At 41.2% G+C, this 19,747-nt stretch overlaps 1 protein-coding gene across 13 annotated transcripts in view; it reads left to right on the forward strand.

Moving 5' to 3' along the window:
- EP400 (E1A binding protein p400) overlaps nt 1-19,747 on the forward strand; it is a 47,081-nt gene that overhangs the window by 1,650 nt on the left and 25,684 nt on the right. For 8 of the 13 annotated variants that reach the window (XM_048964499.1, XM_048964502.1, XM_048964505.1 and 5 more), the window contains exons 2-20: nt 120-1,480; nt 3,398-3,508; nt 7,251-7,338; nt 7,745-7,852; nt 8,570-8,949; nt 9,221-9,523; nt 10,064-10,249; nt 10,829-10,969; nt 11,090-11,168; nt 11,688-11,740; nt 13,515-13,572; nt 14,230-14,319; nt 15,446-15,553; nt 16,552-16,745; nt 16,927-17,104; nt 17,376-17,512; nt 17,857-18,026; nt 18,490-18,664; nt 19,055-19,191. In XM_048964499.1, the coding sequence (XP_048820456.1) occupies nt 158-1,480; nt 3,398-3,508; nt 7,251-7,338; nt 7,745-7,852; nt 8,570-8,949; nt 9,221-9,523; nt 10,064-10,249; nt 10,829-10,969; nt 11,090-11,168; nt 11,688-11,740; nt 13,515-13,572; nt 14,230-14,319; nt 15,446-15,553; nt 16,552-16,745; nt 16,927-17,104; nt 17,376-17,512; nt 17,857-18,026; nt 18,490-18,664; nt 19,055-19,191 (4,019 nt within the window). In that variant the 5' untranslated portion in view covers nt 120-157. The remainder of the gene's footprint in view (nt 1-119; nt 1,481-3,397; nt 3,509-7,250; nt 7,339-7,744; nt 7,853-8,569; nt 8,950-9,220; nt 9,524-10,063; nt 10,250-10,828; nt 10,970-11,089; nt 11,169-11,687; nt 11,741-13,514; nt 13,573-14,229; nt 14,320-15,445; nt 15,554-16,551; nt 16,746-16,926; nt 17,105-17,375; nt 17,513-17,856; nt 18,027-18,489; nt 18,665-19,054; nt 19,192-19,747) is intronic. The other 5 variants (XM_048964506.1, XM_048964513.1, XM_048964507.1 and 2 more) reach the window with 3 other exon arrangements.

A 19,747-nucleotide genomic window follows, 5' to 3' on the forward strand; every position in this document is an offset into this window, starting at 1 on the left:
GCAAGGACAGGGTAACTGAATTCTTACTGAAAACGTGTTCTTTCATGTAGTTACTGAAGAGTTTCAGTTACAAACAATATTTGCCTTACCTGAATTTCTGTTTCTGTGTATTTCTTCAGTGTATTCTGTAAAAACAAATCACCATATACTATTGAGAATGCACCATGGTAATGGTCCTCAGAATGCCCAGCGCCAGCTCCAGAGGTCCAGGTCCTTCACGGGCAGTGAGGGAGAAGAGCAACAAGCAAATCTACCCCAGTCCCCTGCAGCTTCTTTCGCACCTTCTGCAAGTCCATCTGCACCCCAGTCCCCCAGCTATCAAATTCAGCAGTTTATAATGAGTAGAAGCCCAGTGGCTGGTCAGAATGTGAACATCACGCTGCAGAACGTCGGGCCGGTGGCTTCGGGAAACCAGCAGATCACACTGACACCACTGCCAATTCCAAACCCGACATCGCCCAGTTTTCAGTTCAGCCCTCAGCAGAGGCGCTTTGAGCATGGATCCCCATCGTATATCCAGGTCACGTCACCGCTGCCCCAGCAGGTTCAGTCCCAGAGCCCCACGCAGCCCAGCCCCGTGCCGGTGCAGACGTTACCGAACGTTCGGGCAGGTACACCGGGCCCCGGCTTGGGTATGTGCAGCCAGAGCCCTACCAGAGGATTTGTGGACGCCAGCGTGCTTGTGAGGCAAATCAGCTTGAGTCCTTCGAATGGCGGGCACTTTGTGTATCAAGAAGGGCCGGGAATCGCACAGATTACTCAAGGAGCTGCAGCGCAGGTGCAACTTCCATCTTCTGGGACGCCTGCTACGGTAAGGGAGCGCCGACTTTCACAACCTCATTCACAGTCCGGTGGCACCATTCATCATCTTGGTCCTCAGAGTCCTGTAGCTAGCGGGGCAAACATGCAATCCTTGACTAGCCCGGGCCATATCACAACAACGAGCTTGCCACCCCAGATCAGCAATATTATCCAAGGGCAACTTATGCAACAGCAGCAACAAGTGCTTCAAGGACAGCAGCTGAGCAGACCCATTGGCTACGACAGGGCTTCTGGGGGATTAATAGCTGGAGTTGGAGGCCCTGGTGCGTTTGGAATGACATCGCCACCACCTCCCACGAGTCCTTCACGGGCCACGGTGCCACAGGGGCTGTCAAGTCTTCCTCTTACGCCTACGGTTAACACGGCAGTGAAAAAGCAACCCAAAAAACTGGAGGAGATACCTCCTGCTAACCAAGAGACTGCCCAAATGAGAAAGCAGTGTTTGGATCACCACCATAAGCAGATGGAAATTCTTAAGGAAACTTTTAAGGAATGTTTGATTGAACTGTTTTTCCTGCAACATCTTCAAGGGAATATGATGGACTTTTTAGCTTTTAAGAAGAAACATTGTGTTCCCCTGCAAGCCTACCTGAGGCAAAATGACTTGGATCTAGAGGAAGAAGAAGAGGAAGAACAATCTGAGGTCATCAATGATGAGGTAAGGATGTGTTAATATTTTGGATTAAAATAGTGGGTGAAGTTGTGGCACCTGAATTGGAAAGCATTAGCTAGTGTGATGGTACCTGAAAACTCATTTTTATTGATGAAATAGGGCAGTTATATAAAAAGGTTTGAGAGAATGCCATTCTGCTTGGTGGTGTGATGGGACAAGTTGGTTTGAGCACGCCGTCAGCTGCAAAAGCAAAGTAAGCAAAGTACAGAGAGCTGAAAGCAACTTTCACTGTCCCAGTCAGATGTAAGCCTGCACACAAACGTAGGTGGCTTTACTATGGAAGCTGTTCTAAGCTTTCAGAATGAATGCATCGTAGATTAAATTTCACTTTCTAGACTTATAAAAACCAAAAAAGAGTAAGCAAAAAGTCTCTTTATTTGGTTCTTAGTGTTCCTGTGGCCAGCGAAAAACCCTGGAGTAATCTAATTATTATGTGCATGGGTTCATAGTAATGAATTAATTTATTTGGAGCGTCTTACTGCTTTGTGCCTGCATTGCAGTCTGAGTGATAAAACCCAACTTGTACTTGGACATTAACTTTGTTATTTTGCACAAAGATTTAAAACAAGTAAAGAATTTGGATGCACTGTTTATTTACTACTGGCAAATGACTTGCAATAAGCTTGCTGCTAAGAGTTGCCCTCTTTGCAGAGCAACTTTTCCTGCATGTTTACTCCTACTTGTGTGGATCCTGACCTGCAGCACAGGGCACCTCTGGGTGCTGGAGCAATGCCTGTCTGGCCAATTACTTAACAAGTGGCTGCAACAGTGTTGCTGTAACTGATGGCACTGTGCAGATAAATACCTTCAGAAATGCACAGAAGTAAATATGGACACAAATATGCCAGTTTGTAAAAAGATGAAGCAAAGCCAGTTACATAAAATTGGTATTGCTTTGAAATATCTATTAGAAATCAAAGTATTCAGGGAACGTTGGTGCTTTTATGTGATTGCATCTCCTGCTGGAATTTGGGCAGAATTTTAATGTTATAATAGAGGAAGTTCACTGTTTTGTAGTTCAGTTTCTTGACTAGGAAACCATTTCTTTCTATATTCAGTAACCTCAAAGCTATTGACACTGGAATCCAGTGAGTTTTCATTTGGTTTGCATTTTGTCCAGCTTTTTGGGTGTTCTTGTTCTTCCTTTTAACTACATATGTGAGTTTTGAGAGAACTTGGGTGGCTGTGAATTGTACAAGGTCACTGAAATCGGTGGCACTGCTACAATTTACATCAGTTGAGCCTTCACCCCTCTGTGCTCTTCAGACCCTCTTTTGTCTGTGACGGCGTTTGTCAGTTTAATGCTGCAGAATGTTGCAGCCTGCGATGGCAAAAGTCTGTGTGCTTTCAAACGACGAATCCTTTTGAGAGATTAAGACTTCTTTTGAGTATGTTCTTTGTATTTTTTTTGTCTCCTCTTTTATTTCCCCCTCCCTTTCTTTATCACTTCCTGCTCAAGCAAAGCGCTTCATCCCTTGCCTGGAAGGGCGATCGCTGGCGGCTCCAGGCAGAGCGAATGGTGGCTGTGCTCATCGCTTGAATAAATGTTGGAGCTCTCTTCAGTTCAAACTGTCTGTCACGCTGATTTGTTGTCTGTTAGGAGCAGCAGTCATTAAATTTAAACCACGCTTTTATGTAAACTGGATTTACGGAAGGTTTGCAGCGGTGGGAAGCTGCTGTAGATAGTGAAGGCTGGCTCTGCTCTTTGCAGTGAGGCAGAGCTCGTCCCAAGCCACGCTGCTGGCTGCCTGGCTGTCAGCTCCTCTTCAGTGAGGGGCCGTCTGCACTGCTGGCGTGCTGGGCAGCCAATAAAAAACAACAGCAAACAACAAAGAAGAAAAAAAACTTTTAAAAAGAAAATGATTCTCCCTTCTTTTTTTTTTCCCAAAATATTTCTCTCAGGTAAAGGTTGTGACAGGAAAGGATGGGCAGACTGGTACTCCTGTCGCTATAGCAACCCAGCTTCCTCCAAATGTTTCTGCTGCTTTTTCATCCCAGCAGCAACCATTTCAGGTACTTTTCAATGGTTCTAAAATGTAGTTTCATCCCAGATTTTTTTTCTTCATTCAGATTTGATATTTCTTAGATGAATTAGAATTTTCCCTAGAGCCCATCCCTTATCATCTAAACAAAACCAAAAACACTTTGCAATCTTCAAATGCATCAATATTAATGAAGCTCTGAGGAAGTTGCATCTTTGTCTCCAGGTTGCTGGCTTATTTCATTAACTTTCAGCTTGAATGTTTTTGCTTTGGTTTGTTTGTCTTTTGTTTCCCTAATTTTCCCTAATGCATTTGTTTCATTTGTGCATTCTGCATAGTGATAACATGGATTCTTTTGTCTGTGGCGTTGTAATTGTGGATTTCTTCTAAATTTCCTTCTTTCTTTTTTTTTTTTTCTTTATGTATTAAAGGTTTTGAGTATGACTAGAGAAGGTTTGGTGATACCTTCTGTGAAATGTTTCAAATGATGCTGATAACCCTCTAATGCTATTTTTTAAATAACTAACTCCTTTCCATTAGCTCTGACATAGATGTTGGAAAGAAGAAACTGAAGTGTTTAACTTCGTTGTTTAAGTCTTTTTTCTTTTAACATGAAAGGACCCTGAACAAAGCAGAGATTCTGTCTAAATCTAATAGGATTTGTTTTTTGTATGTGGATCAGTGATGGTAGAAACTTCACAGTGGAGCAGCTGAGTGCTTATGCAGCTGCCCCCAGCTCTGCGTTCCCAGACTGAGAAGTCCCATAGCCATACCCTTGTTCCCCTGCAACCACAGTTTTTACCTTTTAGATGAATTGCCCACACTTAAACTATATGTCCCATGATGAGTTACTGTCCTGTGCCTCACCAGCTGTATGGACTGCACTGCCTTCCTCCTGGATTTGGGACAGGGAGAGTTAAATGTAGCATAGGGTGGATTGTGAACTCGTGTGTAACAAGCAGACTGTTCTCAGTGTCATTTCAGCAGTGAGTTGCACAGTGACAGCTCTCACTGACAGCTTGATGTTGTGGTCCATGCTGACACATTCATGAAGTCTTCATCTAGGCTGTTCAAAGTATGTCACACTGTACCACGTTACTGATGGCAGTGGTTAGGTTCACCTCTGGGCTCTGGCTACACCAACAAAGAAGTACTTCTAGAAGCATTAGACATTTCAGAGGTGTTCTGGAGCATGTGCTCACATTGTATAAAACTGAGTGGTTGTGATGATACGCTTCAACCCCAACTGTTAGCAGCTCTTCCCTTCAGGCTTTGTCTTTGTAACTGTTTACAGAGTAATAATCTGTCCTGATCAGCATCATTCAAATTGGGTGTGAAAGTGCAGCACCTGGAATGATTAGTGGGAGTGTGCTGCATAACCATGACCTCTGGAGAGCCACGTTGCTTTACTGAAACTTAGGACAGTTTTAGTCTAATGTAAGTGGTACGTGACTGCGATTTGTAAAGATGTACTTCCTGCTCTTTGAAGTGCCTGGCCTGAATTAGGTGGTGGTGATGCAGACAGCTGGAGGCATGCACTTCAGAAAATGCCAGCGAAAAGTCCTGAGGTAGACATGCATCCAGAAAATGGCAGAGTGTAGTCATCCAGAGTCAGAGTGCAGATAAGACAAAGCAGCATTTAGAGCAGTTTGCAGAAAGTATCTCCTCCAGTTGGTGCTTCAGAAAGCATTGATTTCCAACGGCGCATTAACAGGATTTGTTAATTAGTTCAGGAGCATTGTGCAAAGCACATTTCTGTGACTTATTTTGAATAATTCTCCAAATGTTTATGCATCTCATGCTCTGCCAGACGTTGGCCATTGAACTTGAAATGTGCTGCATGTTTGCCTTGTGATAAAGCAGACGCTTGAAAGCTTGGTCCATTCTAAGTGTGATATGGCAGTAAGTTGTGAGCACTGGGTGCAAGACAGATGTTTTTAAAATCAGAATTCCCATCTAAGTGTGGCAGTGTCAGTAGAGCAGCCAACAAACGTCCTCACAGCAGCAAAGAGATTGGAAGTTATTAATTCCTAGTTATTGATAGAATCTGAGTGCTGTGAGATGCTCAGACCTCAGAAAGCTGTGTTTGAAACCCAGCCATTCTGGGTGGCCGTGGTCTGGTTGTTGGTACTGTTCAGTGAGGCAATGGGGATAAAGGGTGGTGGCTGCTCCAGTTAATTTCAATATAGACTGGTGTTTATTTCCTTGAGCTTAACTTACATTGGCAGAATTTCTATTTAAAAATTAGTGAAAAAAAGACCTGTAAGTAAACTAGAAGATTCTTCTGGGAAATTTCTGTCTTTGCTATGTTGTCATAATGTTTCTCCACAATGGTTACTATAGATGGATGTGGTAGAGGTTCTCACTGCAAGTTGTGTGTAGAGAACTGGAGGAGGCTTAGATAAGCTCGTTTTCTAGGGTATAGAGGTTACAATACAGAAAGGCTGCTTTTTTATTTTCTGACAGAGTCTGTGAAACCCTTTCTTCGGATAGCCCTTATTTTTCTCATGGTAAGTTTCATAGAAGAATATTGGACTTAGCATGGCAAAAATTGAGGAGAATTTAAAAGTAAGGTTCAGAAATGCACTGAACAGAGCTGGACTCCTACAAGCACTGGTGGCATTAATAACTTGCCAGCGAAACTGAGAGCCCAAGGAACATGGAAATCATCCTATAGCCCCAAGTTTGATTTGGTGAATCTTGCATACGTGTCTGCTGTTTGGGTCTGACACTGAATGAGTTTTCCAGGAGATGTTACCTGCCATCTTTGTCAATATCAATTGCAGTAACATGAAAATAAAGTCTTCATGCACTGCATAATCTTGCTGAAGCTAAGCTCCAACTTGCTGAATCAAAGCCATCTTGATACCAGCAGTGCTTCTCAATTTGCAGTGTTAATTCATAGCTGCATGATATTTATGCTCCAACAAAATGTCTGGCATTTTCTGACATGCTCTGAGGTGACATTAGAGTTACAGCAATATTGTGTTTCTCTTTGTAATATTACTTAATGAGTGTCATTTTGCCAACAAATACAAGTCTTGTGGCTGCAAAACTGGAATTGAAATTGGCAGATTGGCTGACACTCTTTTATTCCATCTTTTATTCTTAGCCGTTATTCCTGTAATGCTTCAAGTCTAAAGCTTATGGAGTTCTGTCCTGAGAGTGACAGTGGTGGAGACCCACGTAAGCTTAAAACTATCTTCAGGATGAGAATTAATTAATTGATGATGTTTCGCAGTGAAAAGGATTAGCTTTCACAAATGCATTGACTCTCTGATATTTGTATTGTCTTAATTATGACAGTTTCTGCATAAATTCTTTTTCCTCATCTAGTTTCCCTTCTAATTAATCCTACAATGAAGACGCAGTCTTTAATTTCTCTTGTCAGCCTTTTATTGCAGCTCTAAAGCTATATGAGTATGTTGTTCTAATTTCATTGCAGCCTTGTGCAAATGGTAAAGAAAGGGTGATACATTAAAAAAAAACATCCATTTATTAAAAATGAAACTAAATTGTAAACATGTTCTGTGTGTAACCACCTTCTTCTGTTCAGTTGCAATTTTGAGGTTTGAACTGATCAAAGACTATCAGTGCAACATGGGCATCTGAAACCGTCTGGCAGATATTGAACCAGCCTTGCTTTCATTATACCACTGTTCTGAAGGCTTTGTTCTGTGATGGTCTCTGTAGATCCATTTGTAAATTAACATCTTGGTGCCAGACTACCTACAGATTGAACTTTTGTGATTTGTTTTCTTTTTTCCCAATAGCAAACGCATACAGGGACTCCAGTAACAGGGACTGTGAACACCATAGAAATGGAGGCTTTTAAGAGACAGCAGACACTGGCACCGGCAGGTATGTTTCTCAGGAAGAAGTTCAGTTCATTTTCCTTATTACTTTTCTTTCCAAACAGTTAACGGAGCCCACTGTTCAGTGATTCTTGAAACACAATTCTTCCCAGGTCCTCAGGACTATTTGTTGTGAACGGTGCCGCGTTTACAGCGCACTCTGCTCACAATACATAGGACTGGGTCTGGCGAGCATGGAGGTGCTGTTAGGTTGCTTGTTCTGGCTAAGAAGATTGGAGATGGCCAACTGGAAGTTAAAGGGACCCTGCCCTTGGAGCATCTTCTTCATAAATGCTACACATGTATAGTAGTCATAGCTTTCTGAGCTAGCGTTGGAATCATGTGTAGTAGATTGCTTTGTAGAACAACCCATTCCATTGTACCATGTCATAAATGGAATTTGAATATCACAGATTCGTCTAAGAGACCACGAATTGAAGTGGGCCGTCATGGGATGGTTTTTCAGCATCCGTGTGTGGCTTCAGGAGTTCCGCTTCAACAGCTAATGCCAACGGCACAAGGTACTGTGTCACCACATGCCAGTTGCACATTAATTTAACAAGGAGACGTTAGTGATGGGACTAGAAACTTGGGCTCCCGGCCTTCCAAGATCCTGGCCCCACCACCTACCTCTCCTTGTAAATTAATACTTGGTATGCAATGCCTGGTTCGTTTAAGGAGCTGAGTGACGGGCTCCAGAAGTGCATGTGGGCATGGAAATACGTCACAGATGCTGATGCAGAACATTTAATTTGAGAATTCTGGACCTGAGCCAATGGTTTGTGAAAAGAAAAACCTCCTCTAATTTGCAACTTTCAAGAAAAAAATTTATTCGTTATTTGTGCCAAACTTCAGACTAAGCAATAGAGTCAATGTGCTAAGAACTAAGTTTTATTTAGATTAAATACAGTTATTTTAGGTGAAATTTCCATTTGCTCACCAGTCCTTTTTTTTCTTTTTTTTTTTTCCTTTAAGTAGAGGACATTCAGAAGACATCTAATAATTTTTTTTTGTAGTTACCGTGCTCCAAATTTTAGTTGCGGTCCTGTGCATGGAATGTTTCATTGTTTATTGTAATAGTGATTTATTTTGTGATTGTGATGTGGTATTTTCAAGTGATGGTGTCTTGTGGCAAAGTAAGTAACAAATTAGTCTATTTGCAGTTGGTTTCCTCTTTGTATGAGTAAAGATCACTGGACCCTCTGATTTAATCTGGGTTGTTTCTTTTTGCTTTGTAGGTGGAATGCCTCCCACTCCTCAGACGGTGCAGCTGACTGGACAGAAACAGAGCCAACAGCAGTACGACCCTTCCAAAGGCCCTCCTGTGCAGAACGCAGCAAGTCTGCATACGCCGCCGCCGCAGCTGCCTGGGAGGCTGCAACCTGTGAATGTCCCCATGACGTCTCTTCCAGCTGCACTGCAGATTTCGCAGCAGCAGCCACAGATAGTGGAATCTCCGACTCAGCCCCAGATTCAGGTGAAGATCCAGCCCCAAAGCGTCCCCCTGACTTCCGCTCCGCTTCCAGCTCCACTTCAGCAGCAGGTGCCACCAGCAATCCATGTACAAGGACAGACACCAAACCAAGTGCCGCAGCCACAGGCTACAATACAGCAACAGGTATGTGGACGTCGTTGAGGTGAGAATAAATCTGTATTTGGGCTCAGTACAGTGCGAGAACATTGTCTCCTTGAAAATACGTGCGCAACACAGGTATTTTTACAATTAATGCATCTGTGGGTAGCCTGCAAACAAGAAGTCTTTCCTTATACAAACGCAGGTGTGAATTTTTTTTTTACAGAATTAAAGTCTTTGTTACATTTTGCTGACATGTAGACTAAGACAGTGATGAATACCAAACTCATCACTAACAGATGTGTTTCTTGGGCAGGCTGTGACTCTGACACGACCATCTGCAGATCCTGTTCAGACTCCTCAGCGTCTTACAGCAAATATACTACCGCCTACCTCATCTGTTGCACCAGCAGCTATCTCAGGCACAGCACCGCCTTCTACGTACCCAGTACAAACAAACAGGACCTCTCCTGCAACTAACAAGTCCCTGTCTCCTATTGCATCAAAACCCCCAGGCTTAGCGGTGGCAGCAGCACCTAAAACTCAAAGTCCAGCTCAGAATGCAGCAGTATTGCCACAGGACAATTCTCAAGACAAGCTTGCTGAGCAAGTCAAGCTGGTAAGTATTTTTTTTTTTTTTTCTGAAATCCTGTGAACAGTTGACACATCCATAGGATAACAGTTAATACAGGCAGTGTGCTTTAAGTTTGACATCACAGAGAACTTGGTCTTTTTTCAGTTTTCATTTCTTGCCACAAAATCAAGTTGTATTAACAATGAAGATATATTTTTCTTTTGTGTTTTGCTGTGGATAAATGTAGCTGCAGTTTCAATTTATTAAAAAATGGATGATTCGAGTGCAGCTTACTTGTCTCATAAATTGTTTATTGGACTTTCTGGTGAGCCTTTTTATCCTGCTATTTATTAAAGTACCTCTTCTAGTAAAGGTTAAAGGACGTTTTTGCATAGGTTGAATTTAGTTTAATGTTATTTCCATTAGTGTGGTGTTCAGACATGAGTTTTGTTTCATGCTGTTATGCTTTTTTTTAATTTTGTTGCTGTCGATGTATATTGATTGAGTATTGAGCAGTTATTTTTGTATTTGGCTATTTTAAGTGTATTCTGCAGATCCTTTTAACAACATGTGCTTCTTTTAAAGGAAAATCAAATCCATCAGCGAATAGCAGAACTTAGGAAGGAAGGCTTATGGTCGCTGAGGCGACTGCCTAAACTCCAAGAGGCTCCAAGACCCAAATCTCACTGGGATTATTTGCTGGAAGAAATGCAATGGATGGCGACTGATTTTGCCCAAGAGAGAAAGTGGAAGATGGCAACTGCTAAGAAGGTACTTGAGATACTTATGGTTTTGAATCAGAGCAGTTGATCTTGGCTTTAGACAAGAGTCAATCTTCAGCTTTATTGCAAAGCTGTTTAGATGTGGTCGTTGTTCTTCTATTTTCCTCTATGGCTGTAAGTGATGAGAATATAGAGCACTGATTTCACTTAAATGAGAAGCCATGTTGTCAGCTTTGTATATCCTGGATTTGACATGGACCTGATAATTTTATTGGCTACAAACGCATGTGGAGTACAGGGGCAGCAGTTAGAGAACTGTTTCTGTAGGGGAAGAGGGTAATGCAGCAAGTATCATTCATGTAGCAGTGGGATGAAAATTGGAGTGATGAAATATGTGAAGTATGCTTACAGTCTTTAACAAAGAAACACACAGGGCAGGTATAAAATCGTCCTTTCCTTGGCAGCTATTTGGCAACTATTGCATTACTGAAATGGTAAGAATTAGTAATCATGGAGCAAAGTGCTAACATCTTAAAACTACTGTCAACATCTGCCTACCAACGTAAACTTAAGAAATACAATGATGTGTATTCTGAAATAAGCTAATTCAGTATTCATGGCATTGCAGATGGTAAGAACTGTGGCACGTTATCATGAGGAGAAGAAACTTAATGAAGAGCGAGCTAAAAGGGAAGAACAAAACAAACTAAGGCGAATTGCTGCATCAATTGCCAGAGAAATAGAGTACTTCTGGTCTAACATTGAGCAGGTAAAATGTCGACTTACTGGTATGTCAGTGGGTCACACTGTTGGGTTTTGGTTTTTTTTTAGTCTTCAGTAACATATTTATAAAAGTGAAGCATTTTATTAGACTTTATTTACCTTTTAGGTTGTTGAGATAAAACTGCAAATTGAATTTCAAGAGAAAAGGAAAAAAGCTTTGAATTTAAAGAAAATTTCAAGAAAAGGTAATTGTGTTTCTTTTTGTAAGAAATTCAGTGTAAGTTCTGCTGCTGTTTCACATAATTTCATTCAGTGGGTTTTCAACTTGCTGGTAATAGAATTGTGCGGTGCTAATAGATGATGTTCAGATCTGAGCTGTAAGTTGTGGTAGTCTTTTCCACTTGATTTTGTTAGTACCAATTCTGTTTTCTGTTGAATGCTTTTAGAAGTTAATGCAGGAAGTGTAAAATGGCTAAATGACTAATAGAATCATAAAGTGGTTTGGGTTGGAAAGGATCTTAAAGCTCATCTAGTTCCAGCCCCTCTGCCCCAGGCAGTAACACTTCCCATTAGAGCAGGTTGCCCAAAGCCCCATCCAGCCTGGCCTTGGACCTCTAAGGGATGGGGCATCCACAGCTCCTCTCAGCAGCTCGTTCCACTGCCTTACCACTCTCATAATAAAGATTTTTTTTCCTGCTGTCTAATCCAACTCTATGTTCTTTAGTTTAAAACTGTTACTCACATCAAGAGTAATAATTTTTCAGGTAAGGATGCAAAATCTTCAGAAGACCTTCTATTGGAAAAAGAAAGTGAAATGGTAAGTCCTTCTGTCTCTTTAAAAACAGAGTTTAAATGTCACTGCCTGCATGACAGCCAGTTTTGATAAGCATGAAGCATCTTCCCTGAGTATACAGTGCTGACAAACAGGTTACTGTCATTAGAAAATACTGGATTGTAGCTGATATGTGTCTGTTAAAGGAAGTATTCATATTTATTCAGTGGCTTTGAATCAGTCCTTGTAAGATTTTAAGACAAAAAAATACACTGATTGCTAGACTTTATTTTGGGCAGGAATTTCTTCTGCTGTAGCCAAGCGTAAACTCTGTGAGACATGCAAGTGTGTATTTGTCTCTTCTTCAGCCTACTAGTTTTTCTGCTGGCATAGCTAGATACATGTTACAGAGTGGATTAAACCAAACCAAACTTAAATGTCTTTAGCCCTAGATGAAACGTGTACTGGGACTCTGCAAGGGAGCGGTGAGGTCAGGGCTTGAGCAGGTGCTCAGTCAGAACAGCTGATCAAGCACCTGGTGAAGGGGCATGGTTAGTGGTTGGCTCAGGGAGCACAAGCAGATTGTTTGCACCTGTGCTCCCCACCCTGAGCAGAAGGGTTGGAGCCACCCTGAGCTCATATAAAGGCCGGCCACTGGAGGAAGCGCAGCTCTTGGACTTGGGTGCTTCTTGAGAGGGAGTGCTGTACAGCCACAGGGCCCCTTCACCGCTTGGGTGAGTTCAGCTGTGCTTTCTGTGTATGACTGTTGGCCTGCCTTGCAGTGCTTTGCCTGGTGTTATCAAGAACCCTTCAGAATTTCACTTCTTCATGAGCGGAGCAAGCTCCTTGAGTCCATCTGTACGAGTGGGGAGAGGGAGCAGAGAATAGGCAAGGGATTGTTCTGTGGCTCTGAGCCATCTGCTGTGACACAGATGATACCTACTTGCTGAAGTGCTTCCCTGTTTCTAAGCAGAAAAATCTTGCATCTGCATTTTCTGTTGGGAACAAGCTTTAGCCTGTGCTTCAGCTAAACTGCGGGCCCAATGCTGTCTGGCGGCTGTTTTGTGCAGGCTGGGCCGTGCTGTGGTGTATGCTGGACACTTGAGATGGAACGATTGCCAACCAGCATGGAAGTCTGCATGCTATCTTTTTTCTGTTGACTAGCAAATACTTGAGTCTTTGATTCTAATCATGATAGCAGTTTTGTGCCTCAGTCCTGCTTTTAAGAGGAAAAGTCCACAAGCATTTGACATGGCTGATTGCAGTCTGTCTTCAGTAGAGGGGCAGAATGTCTGCCTCTGTGTAAGTGGGCCAGGTGAAAATGTGTGGCTGAGAGCTGTTAACGATCTTCTGAACCTGAGGTGGTCATTTGTTTCTGCAGTGTGCTTTTGCAGGTGGTGATCTTTTGCAGGCTGAGAGTAACTAGTAGATCACTAAGTAAAGCAGATGGATGTGTATCAACTCCAAAGGGAATTTTTACTTTTGAGTTTGCTGAAAGTGTACGTATTTAGATGGAATTACAGGGTTTGATGTGCACTGTGGAAAAAGAAAATGATCTTTTATCTTTGTTATTAATATAAAAATGAGAGTTTGGCAGCAACTGCTGGGGAGAAAGTAATTGGTTTTGACACTGCAAATGTATTTCCAGTTTTGTTCTGTTTTTGTGTGACCAGGAAAGTGTCACTAATATGTGTTAAATGTCTATTAGTGATTGTTGCTGCCATTGCAGGGCACTTGCATTCATTAAAAATAAAATAAAATAAAAAATCCTAGCTTTGTTTTCTCTATGATCTTAAATATTTTGTTTATTGAATACTAGAGTTCCTCATCATCTGGGAGGAAAAGAAAGGCAAGCACATCTTTGACTGATGAGGAAGGTATGCCACTTTTCAAAGTTTTGTGTCTGTAGTATAGTGCAGAATAAGTTATATATCAAAACCTTGAAGCCACTGGTGTTGAGTGTGTTACTGCATGGACTGGATGCTTTTCACAAAACAACCAGCAACCCTGATCCACTTCTTAGATCAAATAGTCAACTGTGGAAAGAATTCATTGGAAACTTGGAAATAAATCTTTCCCTGGAAACAAAGTACTGTCTTTGCTGGTACATCTTAATTCTGCTTCTCCTCATTCCTTTATTGAACCGTACCAGTGGTCTTAAACTTCTCTTGAAGCTTTCAGACTGAGTAACAATCTACTTCAGTGGCTTTCTTGTGGGGACATCTGTGTCATGTTTCTGACAAGGAAAATCCCCAGTTTAAAACAAAATAACCCGCCTCTGGGGTCCACTGTCAGCCATTGCTAAGCTGTTCTGCCTTCTGTCTCCAGACAGTAGCACTTCTCTATTTTTCTTGTAAACTTTTTAACTTCTAGGCATAGGTACTTCCAGATTTTATCTTCCATCTACACATGTTGTTCTTTTGGAAACCTGCTAATGTGATATTCTGTTAGTATGCTTGAAGGACGCATAGTTATAAACTTTCCAAATTGTAATGTAATTGGAATGCCACAGTTAGCATTTGTTTTGATTTTAGTTGAAGATGAAGAAGAAACAATTGAAGAACAAGAAGCTAAAGAAGGAAATATAAACCATCAAAGTGAATTGTCAAATCTGGTTAAGGAAGGTAAGTGTGTAGCTTCACTCTTCTCTCTGGAGAGTTCTATGACAACAGGAGAGAACATGGTGTAGTTATTGTATTTGTAAATAAGGTTAGGGATTAATTGGGATGATGATGGGCATCTGTACTTGAGGAAGGAGTTTGAGTCCTTAACTAGTTTACAAGCAAGGTAACTCGAGAAAGTCTGTCAAAGCATTGCTTTTCTTTCACACCAAAAGGCTCTCAGTCTAAGTTTTAGTTATGTGTTATGTTAAATATTGAAAAACAATGGTGTGTCAGACTGAATGTAAACAATCTGTCATTAGCTGTCTTGAGTATCTCAGAGGGGTTTTGTGGTACACCTGGCAAGTCTGAAATGATGCAGAAGGGCTGGTGTTGGGGGCTATAGGAACTTGAAAGGTAAGCAACTTTGAGACACAGTGTTTGGGCTGGCAGTTTGCTTTCTTTAGCAACTTAACAATAGCTGCTGTACAGAGCTTGGTGCATGCAAGTGTCCCATAGGGATCACTTCAGTTTTCGTGGTAAAAACCTTGCTGATTTTCAGAAGCAAGCTGCCCACTAAGCTAGGCCTGCTTGGCAATTAATATGCAGTTTCCAAATGTGTTTGTTTGGTCTGTTTGGCAGCTTAGTGGCTGCAGCCAGCTGGCCAGTTGGAGGGATTATAACTCTTGGCTGGTCAGCCAAGTTCCTAATTAGAATGTTTCTTGATTGATTGGCCTTTAACAGTGTGTACCTTCCTACCTCGACAAAACAAAAAAAGGATCATAGAAATTCTGGTCAGTGAGGCTGAGGTGAGGTTCAGTTTTGAAGCTCTGAAGTCTTCAACTGTCTTTCAACCCCTTTGATTTGTTGCTCCCTTTCCAATCAGTAGCTTACTGTCAGTTTGGATCTTGGGTTGTAGTGTAGTAAAAAGCAAGCTGGTTGAGCAAACTATTGGTGTAATGCCAAGTGTTCTCTGTAATCTGTGTCATTAAATGAATTCTGCTGTCCTCCAAGTAGTAATTACCTCTTCAATTAACTTCTGATTAGAGGACTGGTTTTAAACGAGTGAAGAATGTTGTGAGATTAAAAATAATGATATCATTTATTAAAAGCTTTGGAATTTATAAGCTGACGTGTTAACGACTTGCAGCTGAATTGCCTCTGGATGATTTGCTGAAGATGTATGAAGGTGCCTTTTCTGAAAGTTTTCACTGGCCCCAGCCTAAACCTGACAGTGAAGAGGACAGCAGTGAAGAAGGTAATTACTTTTTATCTCAGAGAAAATGTTAACTTACAAGTGAAGCAACTTGAATGACTCCAGGATCTTTGTTGAATGACAGGAGAAAACAAATATTGAGTGAATCGTATCTGTAATTATTTTTATTCTTTAAGTGAGCCGTGTTCTCTATAAAAATGAATGCAAAATACAGTGACTTTCTGACTAAACATTTAGGAAGGTTGTTAGTTTTATTCCTGTTCTCACTGAATATTTTTAGATAATGGTCTGTAAAGGATTTCTCTTTTTTTTTCATTACTCAGTTTATGAAAAGGGAATAAAATTTGCCAGCTTCAGTTGCATGTGAGACTGTCAGAAACAACAGTGAGCAATGAAGGAACTCTCCACACTGAATAAAACAGCACACATAATAGCTATTATTACATAGTTGCCATCTGTTCTACACTGAAGTGGTGATAAAATGAAGTATTTGAAGATAGGCTTTAGGTATTATGAAAAGACCTTTATAGAAGTTGAAAAAAGCTGATGGTCCTGCTCACCTACTGAATGGTGAACATCTGGAAAATGCTGTGTTCCCAAGCTTAAGTCATTTTCATTTTAGCTTGTGATCGTCTCCCTGTACTCAGCTCTTCTCCCAGGGAACAGATGAGAAGAGGAAGTGGCCTCAAGTTGTGCCAGGGGAGGTTTGGGTTGGGTATTGGGAAAAACTTTGTCTCTGAAAGAGTGGTCAGACCCTGGAGGAGGCTGCTGCTGGTAGCAGTGGGATCCCTGGAGGTGTTCCAGAAACACGTAGCCGTGGTTCTTAGAGATGTGGTTGAGTGGGCAATATTGGAAGTAGGAGGACAGTTGGATTAGATTATTCTGGAGATCTTTTCCAACCTTAATGATTCTAGGATTCTATTTTATGATCTTCTAATTGTTTCTTTTTAGATTCCTATCAGAATGCTAGCCAGCTCAATTACTTTCTGTAGCTGCTGCTTAAGTTTATTTTCAATGCCGATGTCATTTATCTTTCATAGAAATGGATGACCATGTGACTGATAGGGAAAGCCCTCAGAAGGAGGTTGTCCTCATAGACTCCCTGCTCAGCATTGACCAGTACAAGAGCATAGACAGATCAAGCCCTCCAAAGAAGCACATGCGAGACATATCAGAAGTTGCAGCAGCAGCAGAAGTGCTGTTACCTAAAGGCAGCTCTAGGATAACAACAGCGGTAAAGCTCCCTATTTCCTGCTACTGTGTGTGTTCTACATGAAGAATGCCTTCTGTGCCATTTAGCAGATTTTAGCCACAACTAACAGTAAATGTTTCCTGTTTATTGAGCCTCAGAATGAACGTGTTTTGTTACATGCTCTGTGAATTTAACTGGGAGTAACAATTTGTTCTCACTACAGGTGAAATACAATACTCCATCCCTATTATATGGGCCTCTCAGAGAATATCAGAAGATTGGGCTGGATTGGTTAGCAAAACTGTATAGGAAAAATCTCAACGGCATTCTGGCAGATGAGGCTGGGCTTGGAAAAACAGTGCAAATTATTGCCTTTTTTGCACACTTGGCTTGTAATGAAGGTATGTTAATTTACATGATCTAAATCTCACGATTTTAGATAGGTACTGGGCCAGCACTATCTTGTCAATTGTAGCCTAAGAACACAATTAGGGCGAAGCTTATGGAACTGGTATCTTTTATTGGAGATAACAAATAGATCAGTTACTTAATTTCATCTGCTGTTGAATCTCACTTTTAATGATGAGTGTAGTAATGCTTCACTTTAAAAATCAGGGTTGAAGATAAGTCAAGATAAATGATCAGGAGACTATTCCTGTTCTTAAACTGTAGGTAACTGGGGTCCTCATCTTGTTGTTGTACGGAGCTGTAACATACTGAAATGGGAGCTGGAGCTGAAACGCTGGTGCCCAGGGTTGAAGATTCTTCTGTACTTTGGCAGCCAAAGAGAACTAAGGGCAAAGAGACAGGTATTGTATTTGGCAACTCTTAGACAGTTATGCTTTTCATTTTAGATGACTTTTAACCTGTATTTCTGTGTGCTCCTTCCACCTTGATGGGGTATGAAAAGTTTTTAGGACTACAAGTTGCTTTACAAGAGGATTTGCATCTAATGCTTCTAGGTTTGTAAAGCATCTCTGTAATCCCTTGGTATTGATGAACTCATTCAGTACTTAATCTGCTTTCTGAACCAACAGCAATATAAGGCTCTCTGTTAGAATTCTTTGGGTCAGAGTATAGTGAAGATGTAGCAGGATGTAAGATAACAGAGCGTTCCGCCTCAACTTCTTGTCACTTCTTCCCTCTTCTGTAGGAATGGTCAGAACCCAACAGCTTTAACGTGTGTATCACTTCCTACAAGCAGCTGTTCAAAGGCCACCCAGCGTTTATGAAAATGCGATGGAAATACTTAATAGTAGATGAGATGCAACAAATTAAGAACATGACTGAGAAACACTGGGAAGCGCTTTTCAGTCTGCGCAGGTATGGAATAGAGCATTATTTTGGTGCTGGCAGTGGCTTTTTCATTTCTTAACATCTCATGAGTTTTCTGTTCAAAAAAAAAAAAACAACAACCAAACTCTAAGAATACTGTGGTCTGTCTGAATTCCCATACCCTTTAGTACTCAGCTGTAGAGATATCCGTGCTTGAAACAGTGTGAATACAGAGAAATGCTCAGGATCCTTTAGTGGTCTCTGCTGTAACAATAGCACTCCTCTTAGCTGATAATCCATGCTTCAAGAGAAGTTCTCTTGTATCTTCTTGTATTCTGCAATGAGGAAGCTAGTTTGATGGCATATTCAAGATTAAAAAGATGAATTATTCTAGATTGAACGTAGTTAGCACTGCTTATTTCAGGCAGACCTAAAGCTACAGTATTTGAACATGGGTCTCATTTTTATGATGATGCTATGTTGCTTAAAAGTGTTCTTTTACTGTTCACAGCCAGCATCGCTTGCTTCTGATAGACACTCCTTTGCACAACACACTGATGGAGTTGTGGACCATGGTGCACTTCCTGATTCCAGGAATTTCCAGACCTTATCTAGATTTTCCTGTAAAAGCACCTAATGAGGAGAACCAGGATTATTGCCATAAATTGGTCATCAGGTTACACAGGGTACGTTATCTTTTTTTATTTGCCCTTCTACAGTAGTTGTATTGAAGGCCGTTGTGAAAATAAGGAAGAAAGGAAAAGATAAGGTTTAGCTCTTGCTTTTTGGCCTTTCTTATTACTTTCTTCAGTTCAGACAGAAGAAAGTCCAGCTGGAAGCAGGATTTTCTGCTACTGTGAAAGAGGGGATGTTTGTTTTAAAAGCATAAGGCTCGGGTTTTGAAGCATAACATGCAGAAATCAAAGAACAAGTAATGTTTGTACAGCAGTGTGCTTTCAGCTTGTGGCTTATGAGGCTTATCATGTAAAATATATTGGGTGTAAATGAGTTTAGCTTCTTGTTGTAAAGCTGTCTTTGAAGTGAGAAGTTCTTAGTTCAGTTCTGAAATGTTTCAGATGATTCAGCCGTTTATTTTGCGAAGATCAAAGAGGGATGTTGAAAAGCAGCTAACAAAGAAATACGAGCACGTGCTGAAGTGCCGTCTGTCTAGTCGGCAGAAAGCGATGTATGAAGATGTCATATTGCAACCAGGGTAAGGGGTTAAAATGGAATTAAAGACGCTGTCATTTTTGGTGCTTAAGCAAGATGATATGGTTAGGAAGTCACGGCTGGAATTACTTTTCTGGATGACCAATAGAATGGTTTTTCTCCGTGACCGTGGAGTAGAATGAGATTTTGGTGTGAGCTCCAATGACGCTCGGTGTTGCTGCGAGCCTTATGAAAAATGCCTGCTTTCACATCCACGACCTAAAATTCAAATAGTAATTGGTCAGTTCTGCCTCTGTTTTAAGATTTTTCTCAAATGTGTGGTTCTGTGTTACCTAAAGCCCAAAACATGTCTGCCTTTACCCTCAGTTACTTGTGCTGTAATACCAAGTGGTTATTGTTGGGTAGTACAGACGTAAAACAAAGGAATTCTGAGGATAGGGATACAAGGTTGTAGCTGACTTCAGGTAGCACTGGTGCCTAAACATCGTGTTTCCAAATTGATTTTTACTGTAGTGCTGTTTTGAGTGCTTTAGAAACACTTAAAGTCTAAGGTTGTGCTAAGGATTTTGAATAAGATACTGTGCTACGTGTTCTCTTCT

This window comes from Lagopus muta, chromosome 17 (assembly GCF_023343835.1).
Source record: "Lagopus muta isolate bLagMut1 chromosome 17, bLagMut1 primary, whole genome shotgun sequence".
In the NCBI taxonomy this organism is placed as follows: Eukaryota; Metazoa; Chordata; class Aves; order Galliformes; family Phasianidae; genus Lagopus; species Lagopus muta.